The sequence below is a fragment of the Pelecanus crispus genome, chromosome 8, assembly GCF_030463565.1.
Source record: "Pelecanus crispus isolate bPelCri1 chromosome 8, bPelCri1.pri, whole genome shotgun sequence".
Classification (NCBI taxonomy): Eukaryota; Metazoa; Chordata; class Aves; order Pelecaniformes; family Pelecanidae; genus Pelecanus; species Pelecanus crispus.
In genome coordinates this window covers 17,268,428-17,289,039 of record NC_134650.1, presented here as the reverse complement: position 1 = coordinate 17,289,039, position 20,612 = coordinate 17,268,428, and the positions used below count along the sequence as shown (strand labels likewise).

Here is a 20,612-nt window from a genome sequence, read left to right as displayed (position 1 = left end):
CAAGAGAACCAGAGTTACATTCATACTACTTCAGCATGCACCTCACAGGTTGTTCTGGTTTTGGCTGGGATAGAGTTAATTTTCTTCCTAGTAGCTGGCATAGTGCTGTGTTTTGGATTTAGTAGGAGAAGAATGTTCATAACAACTGTTTTAGTTGTTGCTAAGTACAGCTTATGCTAGTCAAGGACTTTTCAGCTTCCCATGCTCTGCCAGGTGCACAAGAAACTGGGAGGGGGCACAGCCAGGATAGTTGATCCAAACTGCCCAAAGGGCTATTCCATACCATATGACATCATGTGCAGTATATTAAGTGTGTGGGGGGGGGTTGGCTGGGGAGCAGCGATCGCTGCTCAGGAACTGTCTGGGTATCGGTCGGTGGGTGGTGAGCAATTGCATTGGGCATCACTTGCTTCGTATATTATTATTATCATTTTTATATTGTTATTGTTATCATTACTATTTTACTTTATTTCAATTATTAAACTGTTCTTATCTCAACCCAGGAGTGTTTCTCACTCTTACTCCTCCGATTCTCTGCCCCATCCCATCGGGGTAGGGGGACTGAGCAAACAGCTGCGTGGTGCTTAGTTGCTGGCTGGGACTAAACCACAACACAGGTAAACAAATATATTGGATGTCAAACTTTCCCAACAAAAAGCTGTTAGAAAAAGACCATTCCTTTATATTTCTCATGAAAATTTTGAAGTTATTAGTTGGTGAAAACCGCAAATGAGGCAATTGAATTTGTAATTATCAATCAGCCTAGAGACGTGATTCAGGTTGCTAATACTGAAATGATTCAGTTTGGTTTGGCATTATCTCTGGAAGTATCTCCTCGCAGATGCTCTTTTTTTGCTCTACATCATATCTGGTTTCTAGTTGTCCAAACCACTCCTTCTGGAACATTCCAGTATCTCAGGAAAATCTACCTAGGAAGAGAACTGTGACAGCTGTAGGGGTTCAACACAGCAGAGGATTTTAAGATCAGGTTAGATAAGCAACTATTACAAGTGATGAAGATATACTTAACCTACAACAAAGAATAGAACGGATGGATGACCCCTTATTTTCAAGTCTTATATTTGTAGTATGGCATGCCTCTGCTCTATATCCAGCCCGTGCCATGTCTGTGAGAAGCAGCTGCTGCCTCACCTCCGGCATGCTGAAAGGGATCCTTATTTTTGCTTTTAAAAATTTAATACATGAGATCCTGTTTTTATGGCTTTACATTACAATGCTGAAATAACACAATTTAGAAATGCTTGAAGTTGTACTAAAATACAAGTTTTATATTTGCAAGTTTAACTAACAACTTCTAAAGTTTTAAGTCTAGCAAGCTATCAGAGCTCTAAGGATTATGCATTATTGAATCATACTCTCATAAATTCCTGCTGAGTTACTCTTGTTGGTATGAGACACAAAACTAGTGAAAGCGTCTTGGTTCTAGTCCTTGCTTTGACACAGCCAGTGCACCTGAGTTGGTCATGATCCTGATGTTCTCAGATGACTACTTGTAAAACAGAAATATTACCAATGACCTATTAAAAATGCTCACCTTGAAGATGACTAATGAATGCAGAGCAGTCACATAAAAATACTACAGGAGGTGTCTCAACATTGGCCTCTTCGTGTTCCTTCCTCCCCAAGTCAGAAATACAGAAATGAAATGCAAAGTAGATATGACCACTGAACCTCTTTTATTACTCAGTTATTAAGTTTATTTTTTTAAACCTGAAAAGAACATCATCCTAGCTTTATATTTGCAATGGCTTTTTCTGCACTAACAGCTTCACTTATAAATTCTGTCTCTAGAGACTCTTAAAGTAAACTTTTCTTACAGCTCCCTTCAGTCTTCACCTCCTAATGTAGAGAATGTATCTTGCCACCTGACTCACTCCCTCCAGCTATTTTTAGAAGCTTTTCCATTTTGATGGACCACTGCAGATCACATTCAAAGAACATCAACTGTGTTTAAGTGAAGTTACAGATGTGACAAACTGACAAATCTGGGAAGAAAGACTAACCCAAACAACTCATACTATTGTGAACAAATAAATCCTAACATCGTTATCTCTGCTGTGGGTGACTGTTTTAGAGTTTTGTGTGTTTACCTCACAATGCCATGGATACTTGATTTTTTTTCCTGTGATTCTCTCTCTCTAAACATCCACAACAGAGAGTTTTAAAAGCATACTTCTTCATCTTACCCAGGGGAGCCATTTCAATCGCTCTGTCAAACATATATTTATCAACTAAATTACACTTATTCATTTAAACTGCTGTGTTATTTACCCAGTTGAATTACTATTTTGGCATATACATTTGAAAAGACTGTTTTAGCACTCAAGTATATTTGCCTTTGAAGCTATCAAATAGGAAATACATGACAACAGCAAAGCAAACTCCCCCTGCTAACTTGTCAGCAGGCCTCATCTTTGAGCTGGAGGTCAGTTTCAAGGTGGCAGCTGATAGGACATGCCCAGTCAGCCTTTAATTTAACTGATGTCAAGCAGTGTCAGCTATGGAGGCAGAACTGTATCTACACTGAAACCAGGTATACTTGAGGATTTATTATAGGCTCCTCTCCCATGCTGTAGTTAAAATTAAAAAATAAAAATGAAAGCTGGCTACCAGCAGTGTCACGCTACAGACATCACATTTAAATAGCAATTAACTCTAGCACTTTGACTGTGTGCCTTTATAATGGTGATGACTGTAAATTGCATCTCGATAACAGTCTTGAAAAATATCTAGTGGAATAACCATTCCAATGGATCCATAATGAACTACCAAGATAATTTGTACAATTTCAAATTAAATACAAGGAATAAATATCACCAATGTTGGTTAAAGAGAATTCTTTTTCACTTCTCTTCCTGTACCTCTGCATCTCTTATAAATCACTGCTGCAGACATAGCTTTCCTCTTCCTTTTATCTAACTTATTTTTCTGTTGTTGTTTGTTATATAGTTAGGAATTTTCACAGATGACTCAGAATTCCAAAGAAATTTATGGTACAGCTGTGTAAAGAAAACCATTCGATATAAAAATACACTCCACTGACTTTTTGCCAAAAAAGAATGTGTGGGAATTACGATGGTTTTCAATGATAGCTTGATTTTTTCCTCAGGTAAATTTGCTACTTATATGACCAGACATTTCTTATTGTTTCAGAAAAGCAAACAAAAAAAGCAGAAAATGCCTTTTCTATACAAATTTCTTCAGTGGAAAAATCAGTGCTATGCACTATTACCACACTGATCACTTCCTATATGAACTTATGCTTCAAAATATCTAAGTGCCCTAGGACCCAAGTGAAAACAGATTCTTTTTGAAATGTGTGCAATAGATTGACTGCTGATGCAAAACAAATTCCCACAGCTATAATAAAGTAAAAAGCCAGGAAATGAGAGTTTGTCTGGAGAAGCTGCTATGACACATCTTGAACTTCAGTTATGCTGAAGATGCTGGGGTACTAACGAGCTCTATTTTGTGAAGTGAGGAGGAAGGAAGCTTCTGAATTTGTATGAGCTTTCAGGAGTCCAGTAAAACAGCTTCCGAAACAAAATCAAAATCTCAGGTTCTCTGGTCAGTATCCCCTATTTCTATTGTGGTGAAAGGAAAGAAATTCTGCAAAGAGAGTGTCTGCTTAAGACAGCTGCTCCGGCTCAGCTGCAGTCAAACAATCTGGCCCTGCAGGTGGAATTAAGAAACATGCCTTTAATAGCCTGATACACCTAAAAATGTAGGTACATCTCCACATTCGTGTGGGCATGGCTTCACAAGATTAATTGTTTTCAGAATCAAAAGCAAATTATAACAGAAATGAAATTAAGATGTTAGTTCACTGCATTTCACAAAGAACAAATACAGACTAGCATGAATTTCTACATCAACATAACAATCATCTCTGATGGTATATAATACACTTCATCACCTAATTTCAAACACAGTAACTCATGCTATCACCAAAAATAAAACTCCTGTTCTGTTGTACTTAGTCAAATACTTCGCTTCTGCTAAGACAGCCCTAGAGCCTGGTGTATTTTCAGAAGACCACATCTGCAAGCCTTCATAGCGTCCATATTAATACTTCTGCTTGCTAACGTGTTAATTAAGATCTACATTACATTAGCCACATAACTACTTAATAAGATTAATCCACCTGGAAAATGATGGCGTGTCTTGATTAAATTGAATGAAGGTAATGGAAGTGACATTTAAAAGACATTGATTGTTATTACATTTTGATCATCTGTTTCAAAGCATCTGAAAGGAAATAGTATAAACCAAAAGATTCATGTTGTTTACATTGTTAATGAGGTTACGAGTGTTTCATCTTTTTAACTTTTGCAACATGACAAAGAGTTCCCTGCAGTTGCTCCCGAGTCCTTATACTGTCTGATGTGTAGGATTAGGTTTCAGCAGGAACAGAGTTGGGAGTAGCATCAGTATCTCAGACAGTCAAGTCAGGGCCTATTCTATTTGCATCCGAAGCCCAACTCATCAATATGTAAGGATAGCAAATCTTCCCATTTAATAATTTTGTTTTTCCTTTAACATTGCCTCTCTGCTTCATTGCTAATAAAATATCTTAACTATTAGAAAATAATCATTTCTGTGTGCACACCAAAATGTGACTCAGAGCTGCAGCATCTGGCAGAGGTCTCAACATCATTTGGAGAGAGCTGAAGAGAATCTATAAAGCTTCACAATGACTGCTGAGTTTAGCTTTCCATATCTATTCAAGGCAAATTTCTGCTAGATTAGTAGAAATACGTTTTTCCCCCCTCTCATCTCAAGCAAGTACGATGGTGTCAAATTTAGCAGCAAATTTAACTTTCTTCATTTCATTATTGCCATTATATTTACAGTGCCGATTCTGATAACTGGAAACAAGTATTTTTCATGACACTTCAATACTTTACCATTTAATTAACTGTAATTGTCTTTTCAAAATCCACACACTGTGGTAGACTTAGTGAAATATCTTATAAACTGAGCGTGAACCTGGATCAAGCTGGTTGGTCCAAAGATCCCTGGACTATGTATCAGAACACACATTCAAATCTACCTTTTCCAATTAATCAGTATATTTATCGTAACTGAAGTGATCTTTCAGGTCCACAATCCTTGTCCATAATTATCTTCGGTATCTTTTAAAATGTGCATTTCTAGGATCAGAGACCACAATCTCCTACTGTGTTTTTCAGCTTTATAGAACCTTACTATAGCAAATAATCAAGATAAAAAACACTAAGTGAATTCTGAATTAGTAGAAAATCTGCTAAATTTGTGAGGACATCAAAGACGATATGTCATAAACAAAGAACTCTATACCGAAGCATTCTTCACTCAGATTTGAAGCTGGAGTTACTTTGGGTATTTCAACATAAATGGTAGTTTATCTTAGGTGCCCTCTGAAACAATTAAAGTTTACTTTTATAGTATATTCTGTCAATTAGAAAGGAAACAGCACATAGATAGTCACATATTTATGGAAATGTGCGTCTAGCCTACTACATAAATTTAAATGTAGAATATATTTTGGCATAGATTAACAGAATCTAGGCACAGAAAAATCTCATAAAGTCATCTAATTCACTTTGTGAAGAAGCAAATATTCCCAAACATGCTGCTTTTTTTTTTCCTACTTTTTCCCCTAATTTAGATTTATTACACCAAAATTCTAACATTATCCCTATGCAACTGTGACAGACCAATGGGCTTCACTCTCAGAAAGTTTTTTTTAATGTCATTACTATCTATCTCATCCCTGTAGCAACTGCACAATTCCGTGGCAGTGCCAACTTTTTGGGTTTTAGGTACTATGAAGGGATACTATCTTATCATTTGTATTAAGAACAGAATTGTTCTTTACTTTAGTCTCTTAATCTAAATCCCTAGTTCAGCACAACTTCCAGAGCTTAAAGGAAAAAAACAAAAAGAAAAAAGAAAAAAAGCTATTTCGTGCTTTGTTTACAGTCAGAGCATGGTGGATTTCACTTGCAGTTTTACAGCAGCACTGAGGATTTTTCTACCCATTGCACTTGCCTACTCCTTTCAGACATCCTCGGTATTAGCGAGATGTATTGTGTAATTACAAAAAACCTGCAACTGTGTTATCTTAATAGTGAATTTTGTTTTCATTCAGATAGGAAAATGCAGTAATAAAGCAATTTACATTCCTCTTAAATTGCAGTTTTATTATTTCATACCAGAATTTAGTCTCTTAATAAGGAACAAGCAGATCAAATTGAAATATCTGGTTGGTTTTTTTTCCTTCCAAATTGCTCTACTTTAAAATGCCTTGCTTGCTGAGTAGGCACAGCTTGCATTTAAGTGGCCGTTCTCAGTCTAGGGGTTAAGGTTTCTTTGGGAGACCCATGTTTTGAAAAGAATGGCTTCATCCTGAGTTGTGTCAATTATAGAAAGGTCACTCTCCACAGCCAGAGCCCTGAGCCCTGAAATGGTTGTTGTGTTAAAAGCTGTCAGAGGCTTTCCTAAAAACTGCTGGCATAGCAATATTAACTTGGACATAATAAAAGGAAAGGTGAGGTAGAAAAACTTTTCACCCTTCCCTGCTATGAGAATTTGTCTTTTAGATATTCCTTGTGTTCATCCAAACCTGTCATTCATATTATTCCACTGTGGAAGATTACTTGCCTAAATATTGTTCTCCCCTCTTCAGTCAGATTACCAACATTTCAGCAACCTTCTACAAAATGTCAGAACAACAAGTAAACTTTTCCAACACGCTCTGAGGAAAGCTCACTGCAGCAATTTAAGACCTAAGTAGCAGTTCTGTCTCCTTGTCTCCTCTACAGGAGGTTACCACTCCCCGAACAGCCGGCACCTCAGCCTCTTCAAATGTGCAAAGCTAATTAGAGTGGGGCTGGGATAAACTGCCAGAATTTGCACTGAAGTGCCCCAGGCAGATGAGCACATTCCGATTCAACAATCCTGCTGCCCTATATTTGCACAGAGATGGCAACAAAAAGCTGCAGGGGAGGGAATTTGGAAATGTGTTAAACACTGCAGTTGTCTGCTAAGTGACCATAATTGCAGACTTGAGCTCTTCAGGTTCCTGCTTAAAACCATTGGGTCCCTCACCTGTGCACAATCTGGACGGAGTTCAGCAGTAATGTAAACATTCTGCCTTGTACTTAGGGATGTGCTTGTTCGTCCAGTTCGACCTACAGTCAGTCAGAGATGAAAGCCAAGCCCACAAACCACTGTCTGAAAATCTACATGTTTTTGCCACCTCTAGTATGTAGGATTTCATGAAAAGGATAGAACCCAAGCTTAGTCCCTCCACAGAAAACGTGAAGAAGCTGAGGTGCAGCAGCAGCAGTTACTGAAAACAGAAGCAAACCCATGAAATGATCGGGCACTCCAAAGAACAACTCAGTTTCCTTTCCCAGCTGTATTTTAACTGGATTTTTTCCAATACATCCAATGCAAGTATCCTGCGTTAGCATTTGTTTCTAACACTTGCCTTGGCAACCAGTGAGTTTCACTCCAAGCCACAGGTCCTGAGAGCAAGACGATGCTCAGCTCTGAACAAAACTTTTCTGTTGACCAGTGAGAACTGCTCTTACTCCTCTTCTGTTTCAGTACCCCATCCCACCTTCACAGTACACTAAGGCCTGTGAGGTGCTTTGACTAACTGAAACGTTGTCTTCTTATCATAATTTTTGTAATAACCAGGGAAGACCCTATTGTGATGTGGCAAAGAAAACACCTGAACCTCACCAGTAAACCACATTCAATGTAAATGATTAAAATCCTTTTCATGGCATGTAATTTCTCTGTATTTTTAATATATACTTTCTCAGTTTAACCAAGTATTTCTGTTTCTAGATTTTCCCTCATTCTTTTCATTGCGCTGCCTCTGTCATCTTCCACCGGAGCACTGGTTTTTTTTTAGAAGCAGCCATTTGTTGCCTACATTGCTCACACTAATATCACAGGACAGATTATTTACTATGGGTCAAATTCTGCTGTCCTCGATGTTTTCTGTTAGAATTACAGCTGAGAAAGAAAAAAACTGAGGATTTGGTCCCATCTGGAAGTCAAAGTTCTCGCCTTCTCCCAAGCAGTACAATGTACTTCTCCCACTAAGTCAAGCTTTTTCTCCGAGATCTCCACGCTGTGTAGGGAAACAGGACGTATGATACCTAGTAAAGCGCACACGCATTTTTTTGACCGACCGCTTCTTCATTAGTAGATGAGGTTCTAGAAATGATGTGATTTTGTGCACCAACGCGCAGAGGGACAGAGTAAGAACAGCGAACAGCAAGCAGCTACCAGCGGCAGACCGCAGCCGGCGCCAGCAACGCTCCAAACAGCCCCAGCAACAGCTTTTGCGTAGCCGGCAGCGCGAGCCCGTACGTCACAAACCGCAAGGGCGCCACGCCGGCGAAGCGGCGGGAGCCTGGAGCCGCAGCCTCACCTCTGCCTCCAGATGGCAGCGTCGCCGCGTCCTCGGCGCCCGGCCCGCCCGGCCTCAGCCCGTTGTTGAAGGTGTGTCCGTCCGCCGGCCGCAGCTGCCAGTTCAGCCCCAGGAGGTGCATCGCTGCCGGAGACACAAAGTCGTGAAAAATAAAGGCGCAAGTCTTGCGGCAGAGGCTACAGCTACGCTCAATTCAGCATCTCTTGGAAAACGCGGTAACGCAACTTGTTGCAGAGGAATCATAGAATCGTAGAACCGTGGAATCGTTTAGGTTGGAAAAGACCTTTCAGATCATCCAGTCCAACCATTAACCTACACTACCAAGTCCACACTAAACCAGTCAAGGGTAGACTAGACTAAACCATGTCCCGAAGTGCCACATCTACCCGTTTTTTGAACGCTTCCAGGGATGGTGACTCCACCACCTCTCTGGGCAGCCTGTTCCAGGGCTTGACCACCCTTTCCGTAATGAAATTTTTCCTAATTTCCAACCTAAACCTCCCCTGGCGCAGCTTGAGGCCATTTCCTCTCGTCCTATCGCTAACTACGTGGGAGAAGAGCCCAACACCCACCTCACTACAACCTCCTTTCAGGTAGTTGTAGAGAGTGATAAGGGAGCGACCGGAAAAAATCCAGAAGAAAGCCCTGATGACTCACCTAAACCTCTGTTATCTTTGTTCAGTTCTCAGATCTTCTAAATTACTCAGACACAACAGAAAAACACGCGTACAATCCAGTGTATCGAAACAGAGAGGTGAGCATTTTGTCCAGACTTTGGCATCGCCTACTACCTTTCCGATTCACACGTTATGGGGGGATATGTTCTTGGCAACAAAGCACTACTGCAAATACTAGCCCTGAGTTTAAATTGGACGTGACAATTTACAGGATTATAAAATTAGCTTTACCCCTATGTGTAGTAATGACATTGTAATGCAGTTATTTTGTGTTTATTACAACTTCCTTAAACCACCAGGTTCAACAGCCTCTGTCTTCATTTTGTGGATCAAACTTTCCCGGCAAAGCCAGGTCTTTGCCAGTCCTTTGACCTCACCATGGTTTTTTCTGATCCAGCACATGAAACTCGGCCACCGGGGCCACGCAGCAGAGCCACGCGCAGCCCCGGCCAGGGAAGGTTTGCCCGCTAGCAGAGCGCTCGGGCAGCCGCAGAGCACCGCCGCCTCTCCGGCCACCCCTACGCCGGAGACAGGCCCACGGCTGCGGCAGAGGCCACCCAGCTGCTCCTGACACGTAAGAGATGGAGCCGGGAAAAAGGCCGTGGCACCCCCTTTGCAAGTGCATGACTTATAGGCACTGTGGTAGGGGCTAATTGAGTAAGTCCTGTGCATAATGCATGAGACTTGACAGGTCTGAATCATTCAGCTAGTGGATTTATGTGCATCTTCACCTTGTATAAACAGAAGCTACCTGAATACATCTCCATAATTTCACCATATGATCCCTATGGCATCCTCCCAATATAGAAGAGTGGTGAGGGATAGAAAAGCCCACAAAGCTGTTTTTATTCACTTTCTCTATGTCCACCATCAGCACTCTTCCTGCTTACGCAGGATGTGTATAAACCTACATACCACAGAGAACGGCATTTTCAGTTATATACTAAAATGGTGTTTGAGGGGATTCACTGTCAGCTTAGGGGCAGAAAATATGTATGATTATGAGCCAGCCTTATAATTGTTCACTTCTGCAGTGTCAGATCCACATAAGATTAGCAGATATTTTGCGTCCAATTACAAGCAATTGCAGAATAGCTGGTGTGGTCACAAATGGACCATCAGTGGCCACACAGCCAAGTGTTCAGACATTAAACATTATGGATAGGTAAGGCAAAAGATTTATCACAGGAACTGCAATTTACAGTGCTTGAGACATGACTCAGACAATCTCTGAATACAGGAAATCCGTTTAGATGTGACCGATTCATATACATTATCCTAAACCCCAAGAAAACAAAAAAAAAAACCCCTCGCCCCCAGAATCTATCTATCCCAACTCCTGGAAATCCCTCAGCACACAATCTATGCAGAGTTTAACCTCCATATTTTTGAGAAAAGCAGCTGAGAAGCAAGACAGCTTTCATAATATCACCTTCCCCTAGACAAACGTATGGACCGAGCAGATGTCTAAGAATAGTAACTAAAATCAGGAGACAATTTGTGTGAAGAGGGCAGTTGCCAGATTTTGCATTCATGCTGAATTTGCAAAATTTTTTCCAAATAGGAAAAAAAAAAGAATAAACATCAAAGCATCTGGTATTTTAAAAAATACCAAGTATGAACCTGAAAAGGATGCTTTGCTGAGAAAATACTCAACATTTATTCCTAGGGAATGTTTAAGAATGCCTGGAAAAATTTCATGTGGGATCAAATGTTTTATTCAATTACAACTTTTTTTTGTTTTGCCAAAACAAACATTTTAAAAGACTTCTCAGCCTAATCTCAAGCCACTGATTTTCTTTTCAGTATGGCGATGAAACTGAAAAATTATTCATAAAGCTCAAACAATAAACAAGTCACTAGCTCATACAGACTCTCCCCGTCGAGTGAGAGACATCGTCTGTGCTGCAGACGTGAGAGGGCCGGGGGACACCAGGTAGCAGAGCAGCTTGTGGCGTGTTTGTGCTGTCAGCAATTCCCACGCAATGCGCACACACCACGGCTCCAAAGACAGAGTTCAGCTGGCCCACCCTCGTAAGCAAAGAGTGCATAAAGACTAAGTGAATTTCAGAGCCCCGAAATGAAAACAAGTCATAGAGGAGAATTAGACTTTTGTGTTTTATATTCTCAGTGTGTCTATTCAAACTTGCAATCTTTTTTTATTTTATTGCAAGCATAACCATAAATGTAGGTCATTTGCAGAGATGAAAGTCTGCTGCTTCAAGTGTGAACCATTCCTTACAACACAGAGATAAGGAAATCATAACTAATAGTCTGTCCAAGAGAATTATAGTTGCTAACTTATAATTAGCAGGTAAATTCAGACAAGGAATTAAAAAAGATCTTATTAACACGGTATTAAGAAAAACTTTGATCCATCTGCTTCCAAGTATGCCATGATTTCATTAATAACTCCATTGCTCTGTGTTTTAATCATAGATGCACATTAGGTAGGAGCAATTAAAGCTCCTTCCTAACAGGGCAGGGATTAGCACGTCTGCTATAGTCCCTTACAGAGACAGAGAAAAGATGACAATCTCCTGCACAGCTCACGTATCCATTATGTGATCTACAAACTTCCACTAAGACAACTGAAACATGAGGAACGTTCACCTTCTACCAAGAATACCTCGAGAAAAGTATGTCACAGGGGCCTGAGGGGAAAGCTCCGTGTTTGCACTGCATATAGCAAACCTGACTGGCAGCCGAGCAGGGAGAACAAGGAGCTACCTATTCTCTCCTGCTTCAGAATGCTATGAGATGGCACATTTATATGATTAACCTTTTGTTCTGTTAATCAAACAAAAATGCCTCCAGCAAAGGAATAAGTAGAAGCCTGTTTAATTAGAAATACGGGGATCCACTCAGAAGTTGAGTGCATGTGTATCAGAAGAGAAATTTGGGCTAGTGAATTTGTGCCTGATTCTTATTTTTTTTATTGTGGGGTTTTTTTTTTTGGTTTTTTGGTTTTTTTTTTTTGAAACAACAACTACATAATCTGCGATGCTGTGGCTTTGCCTTCTACCCCAAAAACACACTTTCATCAGATATTACAGTACTGGCCACATTTTCTCCAAAGGATATTCACCAGACAGTTGCGTTGGGATACTTGGCTAGATCCAAAGCTAATCATCAAGATGAGCTGATTTTCCAAAACAGCCCATTTACTTGAACACATTTCCAGAGCTCCCTGTTTGGTTACAGACTAACCTTTCAGGGACAAACACATCCCTGAAGATTTAAAAGACAAAGAAGTGCCATTTTATCTGTTACATGTATGCTATATTCATAAATTATATTTTACAGAACACTTACTTATGTTTTGTAGGTATTATTCAGGTTTGTTTGCTTTTTCCCCATCAACATTTAAGCATATTTTCTAAGTTGTTATCTCTAATACCTGGTTTCTAAACACTGAGCTTGTCAGAATTCATCTGGTTCATTTAACACTAACATCTAGTAACTCAGGATAGTGAATTGTGTATTTATATTCTCTAAAAAATGAGAATATAAACCAAATAAATTCTGAAGTAAAACCTTTGAGATTTAGGTAAAAAGTAATAACCAACCTCTCACACCCCCGCCTCCCCCCCGCCCCCCAGCAACACACACATACACACAGAGCGAAAGCACCACAAACTGGAAGCTAAACCTGCATGCCCATCAAGAACAAAAGCAGAGAACTAGTTCATCACACCAGGTGGTAGAGCTGTCACGGATCAATCCAAGACTTACATAAGATAGAGGTTGCTAGAGTGAATCACACATTATTTTAAGAAATTCCCAAAGGTCTACAAAAACACAGAAAAATGACAAAACGTACATGCAAAACATTCTTGAATATTCTTTAAAACTCAGTAGTGTCCCAACATTCCTCTTCTGTTCAGTCTTCTCTCGTTCTGGCCATAAACCCAATGCTCACTCCATTCAGAGTTTAGTCTAATGGACGATGGTTTCCAAGCTTGAAAGCTCTCTCTTCCCTTTGTGCTCTCCTTTCACTCTTAACCATGTATTTTTAAAATGAGAGACCTCTGCTGTCTTCATGTGCTAGAGATCTCCCTGTAGTACAACTCAGTGTCTGCCAGTAGGTAGGGCAGAATCGGGTTTGCATTTATTTCTTCTTAAAGGGAGAAATATGCAGATAAATGATCCACCATTTTCCCCATTCCTACTGCATCTTCCCAGCTGAGGTCTGGGAGATTTGCACCGCTTGCTTGTTAGAAAAGTCAGTGTTCGCTAAGCGACTCAAAAAGATGGGAAGATTATGAAAGTGAACAGAATTCAGAATGTTTCCATATATTAATTTCCAAGTTGTCATGCTTACCAAACCCTAAATTATTGTAATCCAAAATGAACCCATCAAACTATGATCTCACTTAGTTGGGATATATCTAGTCATGTTATGTTTAACTGTAGCAGGCCAGCCTCTTGTCATGTGAAAAATAAATTTGTCCTTTATATTATGAACATTAGCAAATAAACACTAAAAGCACATTTGCTATATGTAGGCTATTGTATTATAGGGGAGTGGAAAGACTAGAAGTTTCCTTTCCATCCACTCATGATGTGAACAATGATGTAACTCTTGTTATTCCAGTATACCTAGTCTTCAGCAACATCAGTGTGATTTCCAAATGAGGCCTAATGAATCACAGACATGATGAAACAAAAGGTACCTAATAAATCTTAGCACCATGTAATTTTATAGCATATATATTCAAAGAACTATCTGCACATCTGTTTTTTATTTCATGTGGCCTGTATATCTTTTTAATGCACCATAATATTTGCATGAAGCAAAGAAAGTTTAGTGTTTTACACTGCTGGGTGCATATAGACGGGTAACCTGGATAACTTGAAAAAAATAAATGTATCCCAAAAAATTAAAAAATAATTAAACATTATTGCATGCTTACTTTGTATTAAAAGTTAATCAGCTGAGACTCGTGGTTCCTTACGTACTACATCTTGATCATGCAGCAGAACTCCAGGAATACCACAAATTGATCTTATTGATCTCAATTAGTATTCATAAAATAACAGTTACTTAAAAGACTAGGAACATAGTTTAATGTTCTACTACTATTCCTCTGGAGAAATATGTTCAAGTTCAACCCAAGTCACAAGTGAAACGAGTGTGTTAGGCCTATTCCCCGGTGATTAGTTGCCCCCATTATGAAATGAATGCACAATTCATCACAGATGACAACCTCTCCTCAAGAGATGCCTGACACAGGAATAGCAGGAGTCTGAAGGTCAGAAAAGAGCTATGGAGGAACTGCATGGGAAAAACTTGCATGGTGCCTGAAAACACTACACTTGATTCTAACGAGCGCTTTCAGGTCTCTATCTGAGGAGCACATATTATTGGGTAGTTATAACAAGAAAAGTAAGAAGCCTTCCCTAGCTCCTCTCACATCTGAAGAGCTTACAAGACAGTTCACAAATACACACACAATCAGAATTTGCTGAACTAAATCTCAGTTGAGATCCGTATTTTGCTAGTATGGTTTAGGATTAAAAGAAACTGAACACAGAGGACAGCTAGGCTTTGTCAGATGGGCAATTCTGCAAGAGTTATTTACATATAAGGTATCTCATCATTGTGGACATCAGTAAAAGTCTTCTCCGACAAAATTTGGACTTGGCAACAAATATGCCTGACAAAGTCAGATTTCAGTAAGTCATAGATGTTTTACAGAGGCTGACACCATCCACTGCTCAGTAATTTTCTTGGCCAGCCTTCAGCCGCATTTGCAGCAGGAGGAATACAAGCACTGTCAGTATGCAGGTAGAATGGAATATATGACTCCTTGTATTGGATGGCTGAGGCGGTTGTCTCAAAGAAAGCTGCTGAATCCAAGGACCTGGGCTCACAATTACACTAATGCCCTTTCACATTCTGTTACCAGCAGAATGGGACAGTGTCTCCAGGAAGCTCTAATCTGCGATTCTTCCACTTTAACACATATTAATGCACTTGGAAAATCATTACCAAAGAATGTAAGTCTTTGTTACTTAAAAGAATCAGTCTTAAAATAAACAATGTGACAAATATCACATTTCCTTGCTAGAGAAACAATGATGTCTCTCCTAAAATTCAGGACTAACTGCCAGAACTTTCTATTCTTCCTTGAATACCTAGTGTGACTGTGACAAGGATGCCAGAGTCCTCCTGAGGGTATCCAAGAGATCTCAGAAAAATTCATCACATTCCCAGGCCTTTTTCTAAAAGCAAAACAAAAGCCATATGGCTTGCTGGGTGGACATCTGCCATTTTTTATATATTATCTACAGGAAAGTTTGAAGTAGTATTTTTAAAAAATCCAAACCTATCATATATGATATGATAGAATTCCAAATGGAAAACAGACCATGCAGGGTGGCGACAGTCTGCTGCTGATACTGCATTATGCAAGAAAAGGGCTGACTGAGAACTGCATAAGAACAAAACACAACTGAGTGACTGGGCCGTAAAACGGCACATGAAATTCAAACCCGATTAAGATAAATAACATACACTGGAGAGGAGTTATCCACATATAATAATGAGCTCTGAGCTGACTATTACCAAACTGAAGGGAAATTTTGGGCTAGATGATAAAGTTCCCCGAAAATTTCAAGTCAAACGTTGAATCATTATGAGAAGAGTGAACAAAGCAAGGAATATTGTTATGCCACCTCCCCTCGTCTCAGAAAGGACCTAGAAGAACCAGAGGTTGGAAGATCAGTAGGGAAAAGTACATATATGATTTGCCCATTCTTACAAGACAACCACTTTTGGATGCTGGAGATAAGTTAGTGGATTATTTGACTTTTACCTGACCCAACACAGCTGCTCCTACACATATACAACACTCCTTGCTGTAGTCCCAATGTTTCTTGGAGTGTTTGATGCATTTTTATCCCCTACACTGTACCACAGCATGTCCCTACCTATCCACCAGCCCAGACAATCTAAGGAATGTTTAGATCAACACAACACAGAATTTTTATGCCACAAAGCATTTCCTAGAAGCAGTATGAGTTTTAGGTACCCTAGGGCATAAGCTTCAGTACGTCTAAATAGGCTGAGAATGTAGTATATAAAATGGCAGTTGCTGACATGCCACAAAGTTTGTGCAGGTTTCTCAACCTAGTGTACTTATTCACCAGCACAATAATAAATACTCTAGTTAATTAATAGCAAAGCAGAGTCAGTTATGATTATGAGAGGTGTATTTTCAAAATATCTTATTGGAGATCTCAGGGACACAGGAGATAAGAATTTAACTTTTATATTTGATACCACAGATTAAAGATCAGGTAAAAAAAACATTCTCTGGACTACTAGTACTTAGGGAATTTATGAACTCGTGTTGTAATTTTAATGACAAAGATCCTACAGACCTCATGTAAAACATTTGGATGTGCTCCTGATTATATTGTCTGCTCTATTTGTGAGCATTTAGTTGTTTGCAGGAAAGGTTAAAGTAGTATTTAAAAAATAGATCACTTGATCTATATTTAATATTATTATTGTAGAATGTATGCAAAAAGAACAGCTTATTGACTGTGACCATTGAAGCTCAACAACGAATAGATGGCTTACTTTCAAGGATATTAATTCTCAGTAAATCACCTTAATCACCAGTATGCTGTTTGATATGCACTATGTTTTCTTAATAAATCTAAATTAAAAGTTCATTTGTGAACTCCATGTAAAGCATTACCAAAACACACAACTTTAAGAATTAACAGATCACACTACTTTCATTAAAACAATAGGTTTGTCTGTATTATTGCTAGAGAGCACAACGAAGAATAATTTTTCTGCCTTATTTATCCTACACATAACATTGAACAAGACCTTTCACTTCTCAGTCACTTTTTTTTAGTTTACAATGTTAAAAATGGAGAATTCCATTAACTACAATGGCACTGCTGCATATTTTTGTACCTTGTAACATCTTTTTTTCCACTTCTCCATCAACTGAATTAAGCTGATATTGTTAGCCCCATACAATCTTCTATACGTTTCCCATCCACAAGTTTCTACTCTTGTTAATTGTGCCTGAGCTCCTCAATAGTTTTACTTAGCAACAACAACAACTACTTCTTGGAACTTTCCAAAGAGAGTGTATTTTCTGACTACATGAGGAAAAGTGTGAGGACTGATTACCCAGTAAGTTTATGAAATAAAGAATGTAATAAATATCAGGCTATCAATTCTGCTAGCCTTCTCACAGTTGCAGAGAGAACACAGCTCCATGCTTAGATTAGAATAATAGAATAATAGAATAAGAGAATCATAGATGAATTAGATTGGATTAGAGAATCCAAGAGTGACCTATAAACACAGTCACAGTAAAACTTGACTTTCGGCACCTCACTTTCTGGGACATAAGCAGAGGGAAACAGAGGCAGACCTTACGTTTGCTTCTGCACTCTTTGTAAGGCTAGTGCTTGCTGTGGAAGAGGGGAAGGCACGGTGCCTCCCCTCTATGGCAGAAAGGTCAGGCATGCTCTTTCCGCTCACCAGGGAGACACAGGAGACACTGTGCCTTTTTGAAAACACAGTGGAAAGGAAAGTTGACTTCACACAATCTTAAATATCAGAAAGCAATCCTTAGGCATAATTTCACCCTCAGCATGTAAACTCTTTTAGACAATAAACTGTTTAGAACAGGGCTTTTGCTTTATGAAGCATCCAGCCCAAGAAGCATTTTATAGAAATACCATAAAGGATCTATGAATGAGTGTATTGTTATAATCAGCAGCAAAACTTATGCTGGGATTTATTAATTGCTTTCTTTTGAATAAATGTCATTAAAGACGAAAAAGGAGATGGAAGGAGGGCTGTAAGATGGTTCATTGTCACTGTGTTCATATGGAAGAAATAGGGGGACCCCAAAAAAGCAGATTTTTTTTTTTTTTTAATTGGTTACACACCCCCTCCAAGCTGACTGATTTCTTTCCCTGTGCACATCAGTAAACTGAATGGAATGAATTTTCAAAGCACAGCATGAAAGATATATCCATAAATCCCATTAGTAGTAATGTGATTTGTGTGCTTATCTGCCATGCAATGCTTTGAAAGTTCATTCCTCTACATCCAACTTCAGTCTTTCTACTTCCAAAAATACTTGAAAAGCTTACACACACTTGCAGTTACTTTAGGGGTGGGGAAAATTGGAGGATGTGAAGACCTGGCTCCCAATTCTAAGGATAACAACAGGCAAGCAGAGCTTCACCCTGCAGGAACAAGAGTTGTACCTTGGGTGGTTGTTAGCTCCCCAGTCACCATTCTGACTGAGAAAGAATCCCTGGTTTAGACTTTTAGACTTTTCTTGTTTCAGAAAATGAAATGTTTTGATTTTGTGCCACTTTGAACAATCTTTTTGTCACAAGAAGGGTAACAGCATTGCATGCTACTTTCAGAATCTGGAATCTCACGACAAAGAACTTAAAAGAGAAGCAGAATACAGCGCACTATTCATTTATTCTCGTGACAGGCCTTAGATTGTACAGAGTGTAGAAAACTGGCACAAGATTAATCAGTTCCTGAGGCAGTATAAAATGAAATCACTTCTTACGGCAATTTTAAGAGTCAAGGCTGCAATCTTTTTGGTCTTGCATCTGAACTAGATGGCTGGAACTAATAAGAAAAGTGTTTACATTTTTATTTACCTCATACAGCATCTTTCAGCCTGGAAGGTCCCAAATCACATTATACAGTATCCACACTTTACCAGCCTTGCCAAAATACTACCACTTTTGAAACAGGCTTAGAATAGCAGAAAGGGACACTCTTGACTAAAACACAATGGAAAACCTCATTTTTTTTGAGCAATTGTGAGCATTTAATGTTAATACAAAGTAAATTGAATCCAATTTTAATTTCACACCTAGAAGACACCATTATCATGAACAAAGTATCCATCTCGTCTTTATTCTGTTTCCAAGAGGAGGAAGAACCTAGCTGAGACTTGAAACTAGCACTTCAAGGAATATGGACACAAATCAGTGATTTAAGACCACTGATGCCTGAACGTACAAGAATTAGAATAACTACTTTTAATACTGATTGTAACCCCAAGAAATATCACGTCAAACATTTATTTGACTATGTTCATCTTCTGAAACTGCAACTGCCCTAATCTCTACAAACATGTTGAACAAGATTTTCATAATCTCAGTGTTCCAAAGCATTCAGACCTTGAGGTAATCTCTGATTGTTAGCCATATTGATAAGAAAATAGTTTTTAGCTTTATTACTTATTTGCATACACTAAATGAAGTGGTACTGCATGATTATGAATGGCCAAATTTCTGTCCACAGTGCAAAAAAGTATAATTTCTAATCACAGAGTATATTCTTCCCTTAATAGAAATTACACAGAATAGTTTAATTTAATCACCTGACTGTAAAACCTTGCATGAATGACAAAATTTAAGGTTTTACTCTCTACAGAAAGTAATTATAGGAGTTAAAAGTTCATTACAAAGAGGAAATAAGTCCAAAGATGAAAAGTAAATATGATTTCTTCTCCCAAAGCTTCTCATTCATTTTCAACACTATAAACTGTTTACACATCTTTCACAATATGCTTCAGAAGTTATATATAAACATAGCCTAAATCGTATCTTGATATTGAGATAAAGGTACAGATTATATTTAGCATCTAGGCAGATTTAGACCTTCTATATGCCTTGCAAAGCTGACATTATTAATGTATTGTGAATTAGATGTCCTACTGATCCAGAATAGAAACATATGAAAATCAAATATAGAGATTTTATTTGATAAATATCTTACACAACCAGTCATTTACAGCCTTGTAACTCATGTTCCTTAGTCGTGGGGTTTTACTGGTAACTTTTTAAAAAATACACAATTATCAAATTGGACTTTAGTTATGTTTTTAAGAAATCTTTTTTCCATTGTCCTTACATGATTTCTGTTAAGCATTTCCCATAATGGGTTTACTATAACTGGCATATAGTTCATTTTTTATCTTATACCTGTCTTATTCTTGGCAGGTTGCCAAGTCTGAAGTTTGCTTATTTTGCCTTCACAGGAAAAACAGTGTTTCTAACAAAGCAGAGACTGAAAGCTTGCCCTCCTGCATCCATGTCTTCTCATCTTCCCATCTAGAATTCTAGAGCAGGTAAGTAAGTGCAAGCTGCAAGTCAGGACATGTTTTCATTGTGATCACACCAACATGGAAGTACATTAGAAAACAGAGAAATCAATGAAGGGTTTATATGGTGCCAGGATTTTAATTTTTGGACCACTGCTGTATTTTGAAAGTTGTAAGTTTTCAGACTGCAGCAATATAAATTTTACAAGGAATTTCTGTGTGTATGTGTGTGTGTGCACGTTCATATATGATTATTAGTTGCATCACCAAAACATCCTGTTATAGAATTTCATCAACCAATACAGGAATGAAGAAAAGCTTGCATATGCATTTTAGGTCCCGAGAAACCTCATGATA

The 20,612-nt window shown here is 38.7% G+C and overlaps 1 protein-coding gene across 7 annotated transcripts in view; it reads right to left on the bottom strand.

Moving 5' to 3' along the window:
* TENM2 (teneurin transmembrane protein 2) overlaps nt 1-20,612 on the bottom strand; it is a 554,942-nt gene that overhangs the window by 127,058 nt on the left and 407,272 nt on the right. For 4 of the 7 annotated variants that reach the window (XM_075715629.1, XM_075715630.1, XM_075715627.1 and 1 more), the window contains 2 exons: nt 8,451-8,578; nt 7,405-7,424 (listed from right to left, as the gene is read on the bottom strand). In XM_075715629.1, coding sequence (XP_075571744.1) covers nt 7,405-7,424; nt 8,451-8,578 — 148 coding nt within the window. The remainder of the gene's footprint in view (nt 1-7,404; nt 7,425-8,450; nt 8,579-20,612) is intronic. The other 3 variants (XM_075715623.1, XM_075715624.1, XM_075715626.1) reach the window with 1 other exon arrangement.